The sequence below is a fragment of the Zophobas morio genome, unplaced genomic scaffold, assembly GCF_036711695.1.
Source record: "Zophobas morio isolate AGI-343-1 ecotype UQ-CSIRO unplaced genomic scaffold, CSIRO_AGI_Zmor_V1 ptg000023l, whole genome shotgun sequence".
Lineage (NCBI taxonomy): Eukaryota > Metazoa > Arthropoda > Insecta > Coleoptera > Tenebrionidae > Zophobas > Zophobas morio.
The window spans coordinates 8406602-8420119 of record NW_026972128.1 but is presented as its reverse complement, the minus strand read 5'-3'; the positions used below and the strand labels follow the sequence as shown (position 1 = coordinate 8420119).

The 13518-nt window shown below is 31.3% G+C and overlaps 1 protein-coding gene across 2 annotated transcripts in view; it reads left to right on the top strand.

Annotated features, from left to right (window-relative positions):
* Window positions 1–13518, top strand: part of LOC135134174 (uncharacterized protein) — a 32374-nt gene that overhangs the window by 8837 nt on the left and 10019 nt on the right. For both annotated transcript variants that reach the window (XM_064062792.1, XM_064062793.1), the window contains 3 exons: window positions 5374–5512; window positions 12116–12450; window positions 12577–13476. In XM_064062792.1, the coding sequence (XP_063918862.1) occupies window positions 5374–5512; window positions 12116–12450; window positions 12577–13476 (1374 nt within the window). The remainder of the gene's footprint in view (window positions 1–5373; window positions 5513–12115; window positions 12451–12576; window positions 13477–13518) is intronic.

The window sequence follows — 13518 nt, the reverse complement described above, 5'->3', positions numbered from 1 at the left end:
CTTGAAGTTCGATTCCAAATTTTTTTGAGTTTATTTGCAACATAGCGTTTATTAACATTAATAAATAGTTTACGTAATCGCAAAAATTAATAATCAATTAAGCAAATACATGAAATAAACTTGTATTGGAAAAGTATTATTATTTAGAAACAACTGTTGTAATACCATACGATCCAAAGAAGTCGCTTAGTAGCCCATGAAATTTATTTTTAAAATAATAATGTTGGCAACACTAACGTGTTCCTGTTTAAGTATGACAGTTACCGTCAAACAACTGTCAAATTGCTGCAATGGCAATATCATTGTTTTAAAAATAAATTTCATGGCCGACTAGAGGACATTTTTTTCGATCAATGGTATTCTGAAGTAGCAGAAACGCAGTAACGTTAAGAAAAGTACTTCATTATTATAAAAAAAATTAGTACATTTACTGGTACATCAAAAGTTGAAACTTTTGCTGTGGTTGAGAGGTGACGCAGAAACTTCAGTGCAAAAACTTTTTCCACGAACAATCTGTTTTGAACATTTTAAATGCTTCTGGGTATCTAATTAATCTGTACGGCAACCATGGTTGTTCGAAAAGCCCTAGAGCATAATTAAATTACCTCTAAAATAAAGTAATCGAGTTTGTTAACTGGAAACAAAATTAATGTCGTTTTAATGAGTTGCTCATTAACAAAAAAGTTAAACACACTTTTATTACTATTATTTATGAAAACTACAGTTTTTTCGTTCAAAATGATTGAATTATCAACGGCCACAGTAATTTCGCGGTTACTCCATGCCATGATCAAATTTGTTTGATCTGTACTTTTGGATACTAGTATTAACTCAGTCAGATGTATTATCATACAAAATTTTCCTATCCTTTAATATCATTGATACAATCTTTGACATATTTTTCTGATTCTCCATTTAATTTCATCTCCCATGGGGTTTTAAATCCAAAACATTTATCCTTCGTTTGTTAAGTAGCGGAAGTGCGCGGAAAGGCATGTCCGGTGTAACCTTTGGATAGTTCAGTTTTACAAATTTAGCCATCTTTTTAGAGATGTTCCCAAGTGAATTTGGAGTAATTTTGCAATCTGAATTCTTGTGTTGCCATCTTCTGGTTTTTAAGGCTAGTACAGTTCTGAATTATTGACCAATCATCATCATCTTTTTGTTGTCTTGTCCAGTTTTATTTTAATTGTCCAAACTTCGACCTGTAGAAAATATTTCGGGCTTCATTTCATTGAAAATTTCTTTTTTTCCAGAATCGACAATTTTCGAGATATTGAAAACATGTAAATTTAAAATGAATTTTTTCGAAAATCTTCGTACGGGATCATAAAGGAAGTTTTTGTTTCGAATCAGCTTCACGAGATCTCTATCCCACAATTTTTGAGGACTTTTAGGAACATTTTCAAAAATCTCAATTTTTTACCGTCCCGTATGAATTTTTTGACCGTTTTTCGAACAGCATTCCAAAAGTACACGAGGACATTTTCTTGTGAATTTCGACTTGTAGAAGTTATTTTCGGTTTCATTTTTTCGAAAATTCCAACATTTTTTCCAGAATCGATAAGATAAAACGTGACAATTTTCGAGTTATTTACAAGATTTCATTTTTAAACAGAATTTTTCGAAAACTTTTTTCTTTACCCCCTCTTTTATGAAATTTTTGACCTTTTTAGAACACACTCAAAAATTAACTAGAGATTTTTTTAATTTCGACTTACGGAAGTTATTTCCGGCTTGATTTCATTGAAAATTCCCATATTTTTCCAGAATCAACAATTTTCGAAACATTAAAGCATCTCATTTTGAAGCCGAATTTTTCAATTTTTTTTCTTTATGAAACTTTTGACCTTTTCTGGAAAAACATTTTTTTTTGTTTGTTCAAAAAAAGCCAAAAAAGAGTAATTGAAAATTTGAGCTTTTGATAAAATTACTGAAGTGAATCCACAAAAAATTCTGTGGTATAGATCCTGACAACCTGATTTGAAAGAGAAAATCTGTTGATGCTCCTAGAGCAGGATTTTCGAAATATTAGGTATAAAAGCGAAATTTTTTCAAATCTTAAAAATTCCCATATTACATTGGGCGATTCTGGAAAATGGTGCAGATTTTACAAAAAATCGGGGCGGAAAGCACTTCTGAAGATTGAAATCTACAAAAAGATTTCTTTGGGTAATTTTCATAAGGGGGGAGAAAAACTGACTTTTTGAAAAAGTTGCCTTAAATTTTTAATATATTCAAAAAATTTCCATGTTTAAAATGGTTGAAATATTCGAAGAAATGAAGCCGAAGATAACTTTACAAGTCGAAATTAATAAAAAAATCTCTTTAGGTAATTTTTGAATGTGATCTGAAAAATGTAATAAAATCCAAATGACAGTCATTAAATATTCATTTCAAACGGAAGTTTTCATAATTTTACTCCGACCACTTTATGCTTTTCAAATCAGCTCGTCAATATCTGCATCTCAGAAGTTTTGTCGGCAACTTTTCAAAAACCTCAATTTCGGAAATTCTTCGAAACATACCTAATGACATTTTTTTATGAATTTCGACTCGTAGAACTTATTTTCGGTTTCATTTTTGCGAAAATTCCAACATTTATTCCAGAATCAATAAGATGAAAAATGACAATTTTCGAGATATTTAAAAGATTTCATTTTAAAACAGAATTTTTAGAAAGTTTTTTCTTTGCCCCTCTTTTATGACATTTTTGACCTTTCTGGAACACGTTCAAATATTAATTAAAGTTTTTTTTTTAATTTCGACTTGCGGGAGTTTTTTCCGGCTTCATTTCATTGAAAATTCTAATATTTTTCCAGAATCGACGATTTTCGAAATAATTAAAGCATTTCATTTTAACACCGAATTTTTCAAAAATTTTTATCCGGGATCATTAACATCTAATGTTTTTTGAAACAGCTCGACGAGATCTGTATCCCAGAATTTTGAAGATTTTTAGACATCTTTTCAATTTTTCAATACCTGTCCGCATGAATTTTTGATCATTTTTCGAGCACCATTCGAAAATTATCCAAACATTTCTTGTAGATTTCTACTTTATAGAAGCTAAATATTTTCGGTTTCATTTTTTCGAAAATTCCAGCATATTTTCCAGAATCAATAAAATCAAAATGACGTTTTTCGAGACATTTAAAAGATTTCATTTTTAAACCGGATTTTTCAATATTTTTTCTTTATCCCCTCCTTTATGAAAATTTCGAGTTTTTCTCGAAACGCTCTAAAATTACCTAAAGAGATTTTTTTGTTGATTTAGACTTGCGGAAGCTATTTTGGGGTAAAATTTGAAATCAACAAAAAATCTCTTTAAGTAATCTTTAAAAAAAATCAAAAATGGGGGAATTGAAAATCTGAGCTTTTGGTAAAGTTACCGAAATAAAATAATTTCGGAGGCTTCCACGGTCGGAATCAATACATGATCGTTTTCCGGGTTGCAACCGTGTAAATTGAGTTATTCGGCTCAACGTTTCGCACACTTTCGTAAGTGGCACCTTCAGGAGCAGGGTTAAGAATAAGGCAAAAGAGCACGGTAACTCAGTATGAAAAAATTCTGTGGTTCAGATATCGACAAACTGAACCTACAGATAGAATGGTTCCAGAGCAAGAGTTTCGATATATTCGGTTTGAAAGCCAAATTTTTCCAAATTTTAAAATCCGTCATATTTCATCGGGCGATTCTAGAAAATTTTAGAAGAAATGGGGGCGAAAATCCTTTCTGAAAATTGAAATCTACCAAAAGATTTCCTTTCTGTAATTTTCATAGGGGGAGAGAAAAATTGATTTTTTCTGAAAAAATTGCTTTAAATTTTTTTTAAGATATTCCAAAAATGAACATATTTAATTTTGGCGATTTTAGAAAAATGGTTGAAATATTCGAAGAAATGAAGCGGAAGATAACTTTTGTAAATCAAAATCAATAAAAAGAATCTATTTAGGTAATTTTTGAATGGGCTCTGAAAAAGGTGTTCTTAATTTTACATTTAAAAAACGTTTGACGTAAATAACAGATTTGTTGAAATAATTCAATTCTTAATTCTGTGTTCAAAATTATAATTAAATTAATGTAGTAGCTTAGAAGGACCTTATGGATAGTTATCATTCGATCGTAATGGGTATAACTGATGTGATGAAAATTGTCAAAATTCTTTCTAAATTATTATTATTACAATAAATTTTGGGATTCTTGTTACAACCAAACTCCTTTTTGGCACTCCTCCTACAATACTCTGGGTTTACCCAGAAAAAATATCCTATAAAGAATATTACTGAAGCACAAAAATAAAGTTGTATCCCAGGGGGTATATTTTAATTGAGTTTTAAGATTTTTCAAAATAATCTCGAAACAAAATTATTTGAAATTTTAGCGTAATCGACAAGACACTTTCCCAGCTTTTCTGTTCAAAATAGTTTTATAAAACCGACGTCGACAGACAACAGACGTAAACAGGAAACTTAATTTTCGTATCTTGCAGACTGTGAAAATCAAGAGATCATAATATTAGATTTTCAACAAAATCAGGCTGTTTTAGCCATCCCTTAACACACATAGCAAAAATATCTTCTCACCACTAAATTGTAGATTTACCTACCTTTAATTAGGTTTTCAGTTCAAGTTATTTTTGTGTCCAGTTTTCCTGTTTTATACTACATCACTGAAAAATAACACAGTTATGTATATTGCATTTATAATAATAAGGTATAAATGCAAACGTGGTTTTAACAAAAGCATGAGTCACAATACGCATTAATTTCATTTATCTTCAATCTATTCGGTTGCAAATCTACAACAAAATTAACACTTCTATTAAAGAGCGAAAAAACTTGAGAGCAAAAGTTGTTAACATAGTTTTTATTGAGAGTGACTAAGACTTCTTGAAAGCAATTTACATAAATTTGAATATTAATTAGAGGATGTGTATACACTTTATCAGTCATATCTAAATTGAGTGTGTGTAGGTATGTTAAAAAAGCGGTGCAGAAAATTTCGCTTAAAGAATTGCAAAACTCATGTAGCTAATGTGAACTTAACATTAGCATACAACTAGTTCATCTAATTCTTAACCTTAGTTTTATGTAAATGTTTTACCAACAATTCGCATATGACCTTAAATTTTGTTAGCGTATTGAAGTTTCGGGACATAATACACATTTAAAAATCACAATACTTACGCTGCAATTTTCTATTTCAAAACGAGATAATCATCAATTTCTATTTTATTTCTTAACGATTCTATTGTCTGTTTTAAATTAGTTATCCTCTGAAGGTAAAGAAGTTTCAAAACGTACTCATCCACAATTTTCTTTTATGACCTGTCGAGTTAAGTAATTATATGATTGTTTATTTTGTTCCAGCATGCTTCCGAAGAGTTTTAGCTGGCAAACGTGTCGCCAGAGCGTTAGTTAAGAGGGCGTTATTTTGTGAACGAGTCGAAGACTGCCAAAGGGAATGTGCTGAAGAAAAACGCTTCGCTTGTGAAGGGTTCAACTATAGGTAAATATTCTTTTTGTAGGTTAGGCGCGAAATTAGAGCACCTAGTTGTGTTGATTAAATTTTCATCGTAATTGCGGTAGGTTTCTGGCACGACATGGAGGTGCAATTTTGTACGAAAATTAAGCAATAAATTACACCAACGCAAAACAATACGGTCCTTAAATTACAAATGACAAAGAGGAATTAGGAAGATGATTAACATCATCATTTTAACCTTGCTTATGAAAAAATTTATTAAACTAGTTACATTCCGTGAAAAAGTAAGAAATGTGACCTTCAAGCTACAATAATTTTAATTATCCATTCGTTACCAGAAGAGAAGATTTGTCTTTTTAAAACGAGGTATTTTATTTACTAATTTATTAGGAGTATTATTTTTTAAATACATGTGTTCAGTTTATTAGTTTACTTGTCGAGTTCTTACAAATTAATTTAGAAAATATTTCAGCTTCTGCAAATACTTGAAGTCGACGGCATGTTGTAAAAATCTAATTAGTCCCGTTATATAGCTGATCATCTAAATTTGGCTAAGAAGAAATTCGTGATATAAAATCGTTTGCCAGTGTCAATCAAATGTCATGATCATGGCTTAAATCGGATGATCAAGCTTAAATATCACATTAACAGAATGGTGATTTAAAACTACGTCAGTTTCAGAATTCGATTTGGAGTTTTTTTTTGCGTACATGTTACACAATCATTTTGAAATTCATTCTAGTATTATCCGCTTTTTTTCATAGATTACTTGTCAATAGATTTAAATTACCACTCGATATACAAGTGTTCCAAAAGACTGGTGGTGTCAAATTACGAATGTTAGAAAAAATGCATCTAGGAAAAGACTAATTGGGCTTTTAGGAATTTGTCTAAAAATACACACAAAAAATTCTACTATATGTGTAGATATCGACGACCTGATTCGAAAAATATAGCGTATTTATGGTCCTGAATCAAGATTTTCGAAATAAGTAAGTATATGTCACGGTAAAAAATTTCATTTTGAAAAAATCGTCTAAAAATTCTCAAAAAATTCGGAATTATAGATCTTGACGTGCTGATCCCAAAAATCTAGAAGAAATAGGGCTGGAAGTGACTTCTGCACCCCGAAATCTACAAGAAAATGGATTTAGTTACGTTTCAAAAATCGTCGAAAATGATTTCACTTTTTTTTTTCTTAATATAATCATACTCTTCACAACAAAGGACTGAAAACATCTTTAAAATGGTAAATTTTATGTCCCACACTTCTCTACAAATTGACCATTTTAAACAAGTTTTCATTTTTTGTCGTGAATAGAAAACTATGTACATATGTATAAGAAAAAAAAAAAAAAAAGAAAATATAAAGCCCGCCCACCCACCCTCATCTCAATTGTGATGAATTTTCTTATTCATCGAGAAGGTTTCACATTCTAAAATAAACATTTGGCGCCCCCGAGGAGGTTCTACATTTTTAAAAAAGACGATTGAGTAAATTTTTGAAATTTCCAGAAGTACCAGATTTTCTAATTATTATAAAAATATCAGTCTTCCGATATGCCAAAATTCAACATTTTCCTCAATTTTCAAGGTTTTTTCACACTTTCTAGATATTTCCAGATTTTCTAAAATTAATAGACTCCAACAATCTTTAAAACTTTGAGATTTTTGGAATCTCTGGAATCTTTAGATTCTCTGAGATGTATAAGATAATAATTAGGGTGCTCAAATATTAAATCAGGTTTTTACGATTTTAAATTTTAGGATTTTTGTTTTGTTTAGAGTCTTTGGAATCTTTAAAATTTTTGTCATGTTAAGAGTTTATGCGTTTTTTACAAATTATAGAATCTTTTTGAAAGATTTTTTTTTATTTAAATGAAAATTACAGAGTGGAGGGTATATCCTTTAAACACTCATTTGCAAATTGCATTAATTGAAAGTAACGGATTTGATTTCTTTTTTGACCAGAATTTTAAAAACCTTTTTAACGTTTGAACCCTTAGAGTATTTAGAATCTTTAAAGTTTTCAGTGTTCTTAGAGTCTTTGCAATCTTTGAAAATTTTGAATACTTCAGAATTACTAGAAATTTTATAAAGTTTAGAATTTTTTATAATTTATAGCAGCATTAATACTTCCAAGATCTTTACAATTTTTAAGATTTTGTTGGATGTTTCTTCTATTTAGAACCTAAAACTTTAGTTTAGTTAGCATGTTTGGTGTCTTTACAATTCGCAAATTCTAGTGTATGAAAACTGTAAGATTTTTAGAATTATTGAAAGGCTAGATCTTAAGATTGTGAAATATTGAGATTTTTTTATTTTCCTTTATTTTTTGGAAATTTACGTATTTTGTAAAATTTTCTAAATTTCCAGAATGTTCAGATTTTCCAGATTAGCCCAATTTTTTAATTTTCCGAAGTGCACAAAATGACCAGAATTTCCACATTTTCCAAAATTTCTAAAATTGTCATGCTTTAGTTATACTGGAATTTTGAACTTCAACCTTTTCCAATATTTTCAAGATTTCTAGGTCTACCACATTTTTCCCACTTTCTAAATTTTTTCAGTTTTTCTAAAGTTTCTAGATCTCAAGAGTCTAAATCTTTGGAATCTCTGGAATCTTTACAATCTCCAACATTTATAAGATAATAATTAGGGTGTTCAAGGCCTTCAGCGCTTTTAGGATTTATAAAAGTTAAAGAAACCATTTTTCCGATCTTTATAATTTTTAGGTCTTTAAAATTTTTGTTTTCTTAAGTCTTTGGAATTTTTAAAATCTTTATCATGTTAAGAGTTCACGCGATTTTTACAAGTTTTAGAATCTGTGGCTTTTTAAAATTTCTCTAGAACGTTTAGAATCTTTCAAGTATTCGAAACAGAATTTTAGCTTTTAAGTTCTTAGAGTGTTCTGACCCTTTAGAGCCTTTAAAATCTTTAGTCTTTAGACTCTTTAGAGTCGTTCCAATTTATGGAAATTTTGAACACTTTGGGAATTACTAGGAGTTTTATAAAGCCTACATAGTGGAAAAATTCTCAAAAAAATTCAGGGTTATAGATCTTAATGTAGCGATTCCAAAAATATAGCGTGTTTAGGGTCACCTAGCAATATTTTCGAAAAATATGGTTGTAAATTCGAATTTTGTGGATTTTTTAAAAAGTACAATATTTCGATGGGCGATTTTGGAAAAACAGTTGGAGTTATCAAAGAAATGAGGCCGGAAGTGACTTCTGCGGTCCGAAATCTACAAGAAAATATGTTTAGTTAAATTTCGAAAATCCTCGAAAATGGGGCGAAAATTTCATTTTTGAAAAACTCGTCTAAAAATTGTCAAAAAATTCAGAGTTATAGATCTTGACGTGCTGATTCCAAAAATATATCGAGTTTAGGGTCACCTAACAATATTTTCGAAAAATTCGGTGTGAAATTCAAATTTTTTGAAATTTTTACAAATTGCGATATTTCAATGGGCGATTTTGGAAAAACTGTTAAGAGTTATCGAAGAAACGAGGCCGAACGTTACTGCTGCGAAATTTACAAGAAAATGCATTTAATTAAAGCTCGAAAATCGTCGAAAATGGATCGAAATTTGCTTAAGGGTGTATACATTGTGGAAAATTTCATTTTTGAAAAAGTAGTCTAAAAATTTTCAAAAAATTCAGGGATATAGATCCCGACGTGCTAATTCCAAAAAATATAACATGTTTATGTGAAGAAATGTAGAATTTTTGTGCTGCTAACGGTCAAAAATTCTGAATTATTATCTATATGTATATAAAAATTATTTTACACGTAATAATAAAATAATTGTTTAATAACAAATTAAGTATTTTATAATAAACTTCACATAGATACATACAGAAGGTGATTTATTAAACGCCTTCTTCTATATCAAATAGAAAAAAAGTCAAAGACGAAAGTTGTGCGGTTCCTTGAGGGCTATGCTCTAAAATTATTTTTAACTATACAGAGAATTTCTTTTTTGAAGGCTAACACAACTTAGTTTTTTTTTATTGAAACTTCCTCTTTCTAAGCTTTGCAATCACAGTTTATTGCCTTTGCCATTTCTAGTGAAATACCACCAGAATTTTGCTTAAAATTTAGCAATTAGTAACAGCTTTCCGTTAGAAAATTGTCTGAATACAAACGTTGCCAAATTTAAATCAACAAGTGCTGTTTCAATAGAAATAGTAAAGGCTATACTTTTGAAATTCCAATGGGACGTTGCCACGTTATTCCAATTTTTTTGAAATTTTTTGGTAATAGTTTGGTTCGCAAAAAATCACAGTAAGCTTATTTTTAAAATCTGTGTTACAACATTTTGTGGAGAGATAAAGAAATGTAAATGTTTTATCATGGTAAAAATGGGATTAAATTTTCATATACAGAGTGTTTATAAAAATGTTTAATAATTTCAATTTTCAAATTTCGATATTTCAGTTTCCTTATTCTATTTTTTGTTCTGCTTCATTTTTGTTGAGTATTTTCTATATTCAAAATTGATGTGTACCCCTATTTTTTACTTTTTTAAGCGAGAAGCGTATTAGAAGAATAAAGACAAAAGATAGGGTAAGGTACAGTAATAAAATACAAGGTGTTCCATTTGAAAATGCTGAAATATCGAGATTTGAAAATTCCAGAGTTTTAAATTTTTTGTAAACACAGTTGAGTTGCCTATTAGAAAAAAGCAAACGGATTATTTAAGCTGAATCAGCCTGTATATATTGTTTCATTAAAAAAAAGTTGCGTGTTACGCCTTAAAAACAGAACTCTGTGTAGTTAAAAATAACTTTAAAGTACAGTCTGCAAGGAACTGTTCGACTTTGGGCTTTAATTTTTTCTTCGATTTCTAATTAATAAATTAATGAGATATCGAGAACCGCGCGCTTAGTGACTCATCCTGTATATAATGACCTACGACGTACGATGTTCTAAGAAATGGTACGTGCATATCATAATAACGGAACGACAAAAAATTAATTATGCCATTGTATTCAGACATTCGTAGATAAAATATTAAATTCAATTAAAGAGCTAATTAAAAAGTAGTTAAATAAACACCAAAGTAACAATAGTAATTTTTGAAGATATTCATTTTTACGACGTAATTACGAACGTGTTCAAATTAAGTAAAAAGTCACTTTTCATCGTCTTCTTTTTTATTTCTTACTTCAGTAGACACGATGATTAATCTTTTGAGTGTTGTTCTCAATTATTTCTGAAAGAGCATCATGCTTGTAAGTATTTTGCAAGGACAATTATTACGAGATGAAGGAATTTTCTAATGACATAAACAAAAAATTACAAAGAAATTTGACGGGTGGGAACCCGTTTTGAAGTTCAACGGTCCATTGTGTTACAAACTGTCATTTGAGTTTATGTTGATTCCATTTAACTTGTGTTAAATTGCTGCTGTATGTATAAATAGCAGTCAATTAATCTTGCACTTAAAGAGCTGAGTTTCTTTTTATGTTTATTGAGTAGGTAGTTCCTTCGATATTCAAATTTTCTTGACATTATTGATGCATTTATTTCTATGTCCACCATTTCAGCAATAGTTTTCAGGTCATCTATCTTATCCCGTAAGAAGTTAAAGTGTTCTGTAAATCAGAATATATCGTCCGCCGATTCTAAATTTTCTAGGTGTATATTGTAGGGTTTTTGTGTTGTAGTTAGAGTTTGTATAATCCAATTTATGGTGTGTAAGAAGAGAACAGGTGATAGGATTCATCCTTGTTTAATTGTAAATTCAATATTTATATGTACAACTGATATTTTCCCATTATATTCCACGAAAACTTGGTAATAGTTTTATTATACTAATTTTGTGATTCTTATGATTTTCTTGCAGATGCCATATTTTTATAGAATCTTTTATTTCTCTATTAACTCTTAAGATTTTTGAAAGTGATAAATCCGCCATTTTTTTTTCATTTTTAGTGGTAATGATTCTTCATTGAAAGATTTCTGGAGTTGTTTCTAAGTCTATTTGTACTAATTCTGTTGGTAACTTATCTGTTAAACGTCTCTCTGGCTTTCCATTTTTTAAAATTGTTTTAACTTCTTTTCCTATGGTTTACTATGTATTTATTTCTAATTCTGTGTATTCGTACGATACGATTTCGAAATATTCTTTCCTTTTTTTTAGATTGTAACATTCTTCTTTGGATATTCTTTAGATGTGTTATTTGTATTTTTTTGTTGAGTTAATATTGTTTTCATCATTTTGCGTAGCTGCTTTTTTCTGCAATTTCTAGCTGTTCTTCATTGTATCATTTTTATCCTTAGGAGTACTTCTAAATCAATTCTTACCAAAACATTAAGATCAAATGTCTTGAGGACAATAAAAATACACGAAACATTTTATCTGTAACACGTTTTCAATGTCGGAAATAATATCTCACTGGTGCAAATCAATCGATCTACAACAATGACCTAAAAAAAGTTGTCCTTGCAACTCCAAACAATCAGCAAGAGCATCACAGATATCCGCATAAAAATTACATCACCACTGCGCTTTTGTGCACCCAAATAGCGGAAACTCATTAGAGCGCATTATTGTGATGTCACTTTCACGCATCCTTGTATATAATTCCATTAATTAGAAAATTTCACGTTTATTTCAGATTAGATCCAACGGGCCGTGGCAAAGGCGAATGCGAACTACTGGAAATACCCTTGTCCCATCTAGATATAGGACGGGATCTTTATCCAGATACCGAATACGATTACTACGAACGAGACCGAAATGCGGCCAGCGCAAACTGTAAGAGACAAAGTTACTATCCCGGTAACGGTTACGGCGGTTACTACGATCGACGTCAGGACCAGAGACCGTATGATTGGTGGGAAGAGGACAGGAGGTATGGTGGTAACAGGAGACCCCGCCCTGACTACGGTTACGATGTGAGACCTCCGTACGGTGACGATGGTTACAGACCTGGCGGTAACAGGCGTGGAGGTAAATATGTTTCTCCAAGTGAGATAATATGGGATGTATTGTGTCTGCGTTTCGCTTAATTGGCAATGTATTTTTTAAATCGAGTAAAAGTTTGACGAGAAAGCAAAATTGTTTTATTTTTTGCAGACTTTGCATATCATGATTCACATCATTCTGAACACTCACACAATTATCATTACGAGCACTATGATCATGGCCCACCACCATATGATTACCATATTTACGAGCCGTATTTACCTCCTAATAGAAGGCCTTATGACGACGATAGGGATTTTCATAAATACTATAATACGGATAGAGACAGAGACTACTGGGGAATAAATAAACCTTCGTGGGGTGGCTATGGAGGCTCCTATGGAACAAATTACAACCCTCGCGATTTCGACAGGAAAAATTATTATTTGCCTCCTCCAGAAGGAGGAAACAAGAATTGGGGGCAATATGGTGGTAGTTACGGACAAGGCGGAGTAAATTTGCAGTACAATGGTTATGGACACAGCCAAAGTTTTGATTTCTGGGGTCTAAACAAGTATGAAGAAAAATTCCACAATTATGGAGAACTCCCTCCAAATAAACCACCAAGTGGAGGAAGTTATTTACCAGATATCCCCCCTAGACCACCTAGTAGTGGCGGCAGTGGTGGAAGTTACTTACCAGATGTCCCCCCCAGACCACCCAGTAGTGGCGGAAGTGGCGGTTATTTACCAGGACCACCTCCAAAACCTCCGTCTAGTGGTGGAAGTTATTTACCGGAATTGCCACCCAGGCCTCCCAGTGGTGGAAGTTACGCACCAGATATCCCCCCCAGACCGCCCAGTGGTGGAAGTTATTTACCAGAACCCGCCCTCAAGCCTCCATTTGCCAGTGGAGGTGGAAGCTATTTACCGGAACGTCCCCAAAGACCGCCTGCTCATGCGGGTAGTTATTTACCACTTCCTGGTAAACCAAATCCGGATGATATTTACAGTAATGCCATACTTCCGGCAGAGCCAAGGTATCCCTATTATTATGATTTTCTCAAGGACGGTAAGTGATACTAACATCAATCAAGTGGTTGTAAAGTACATG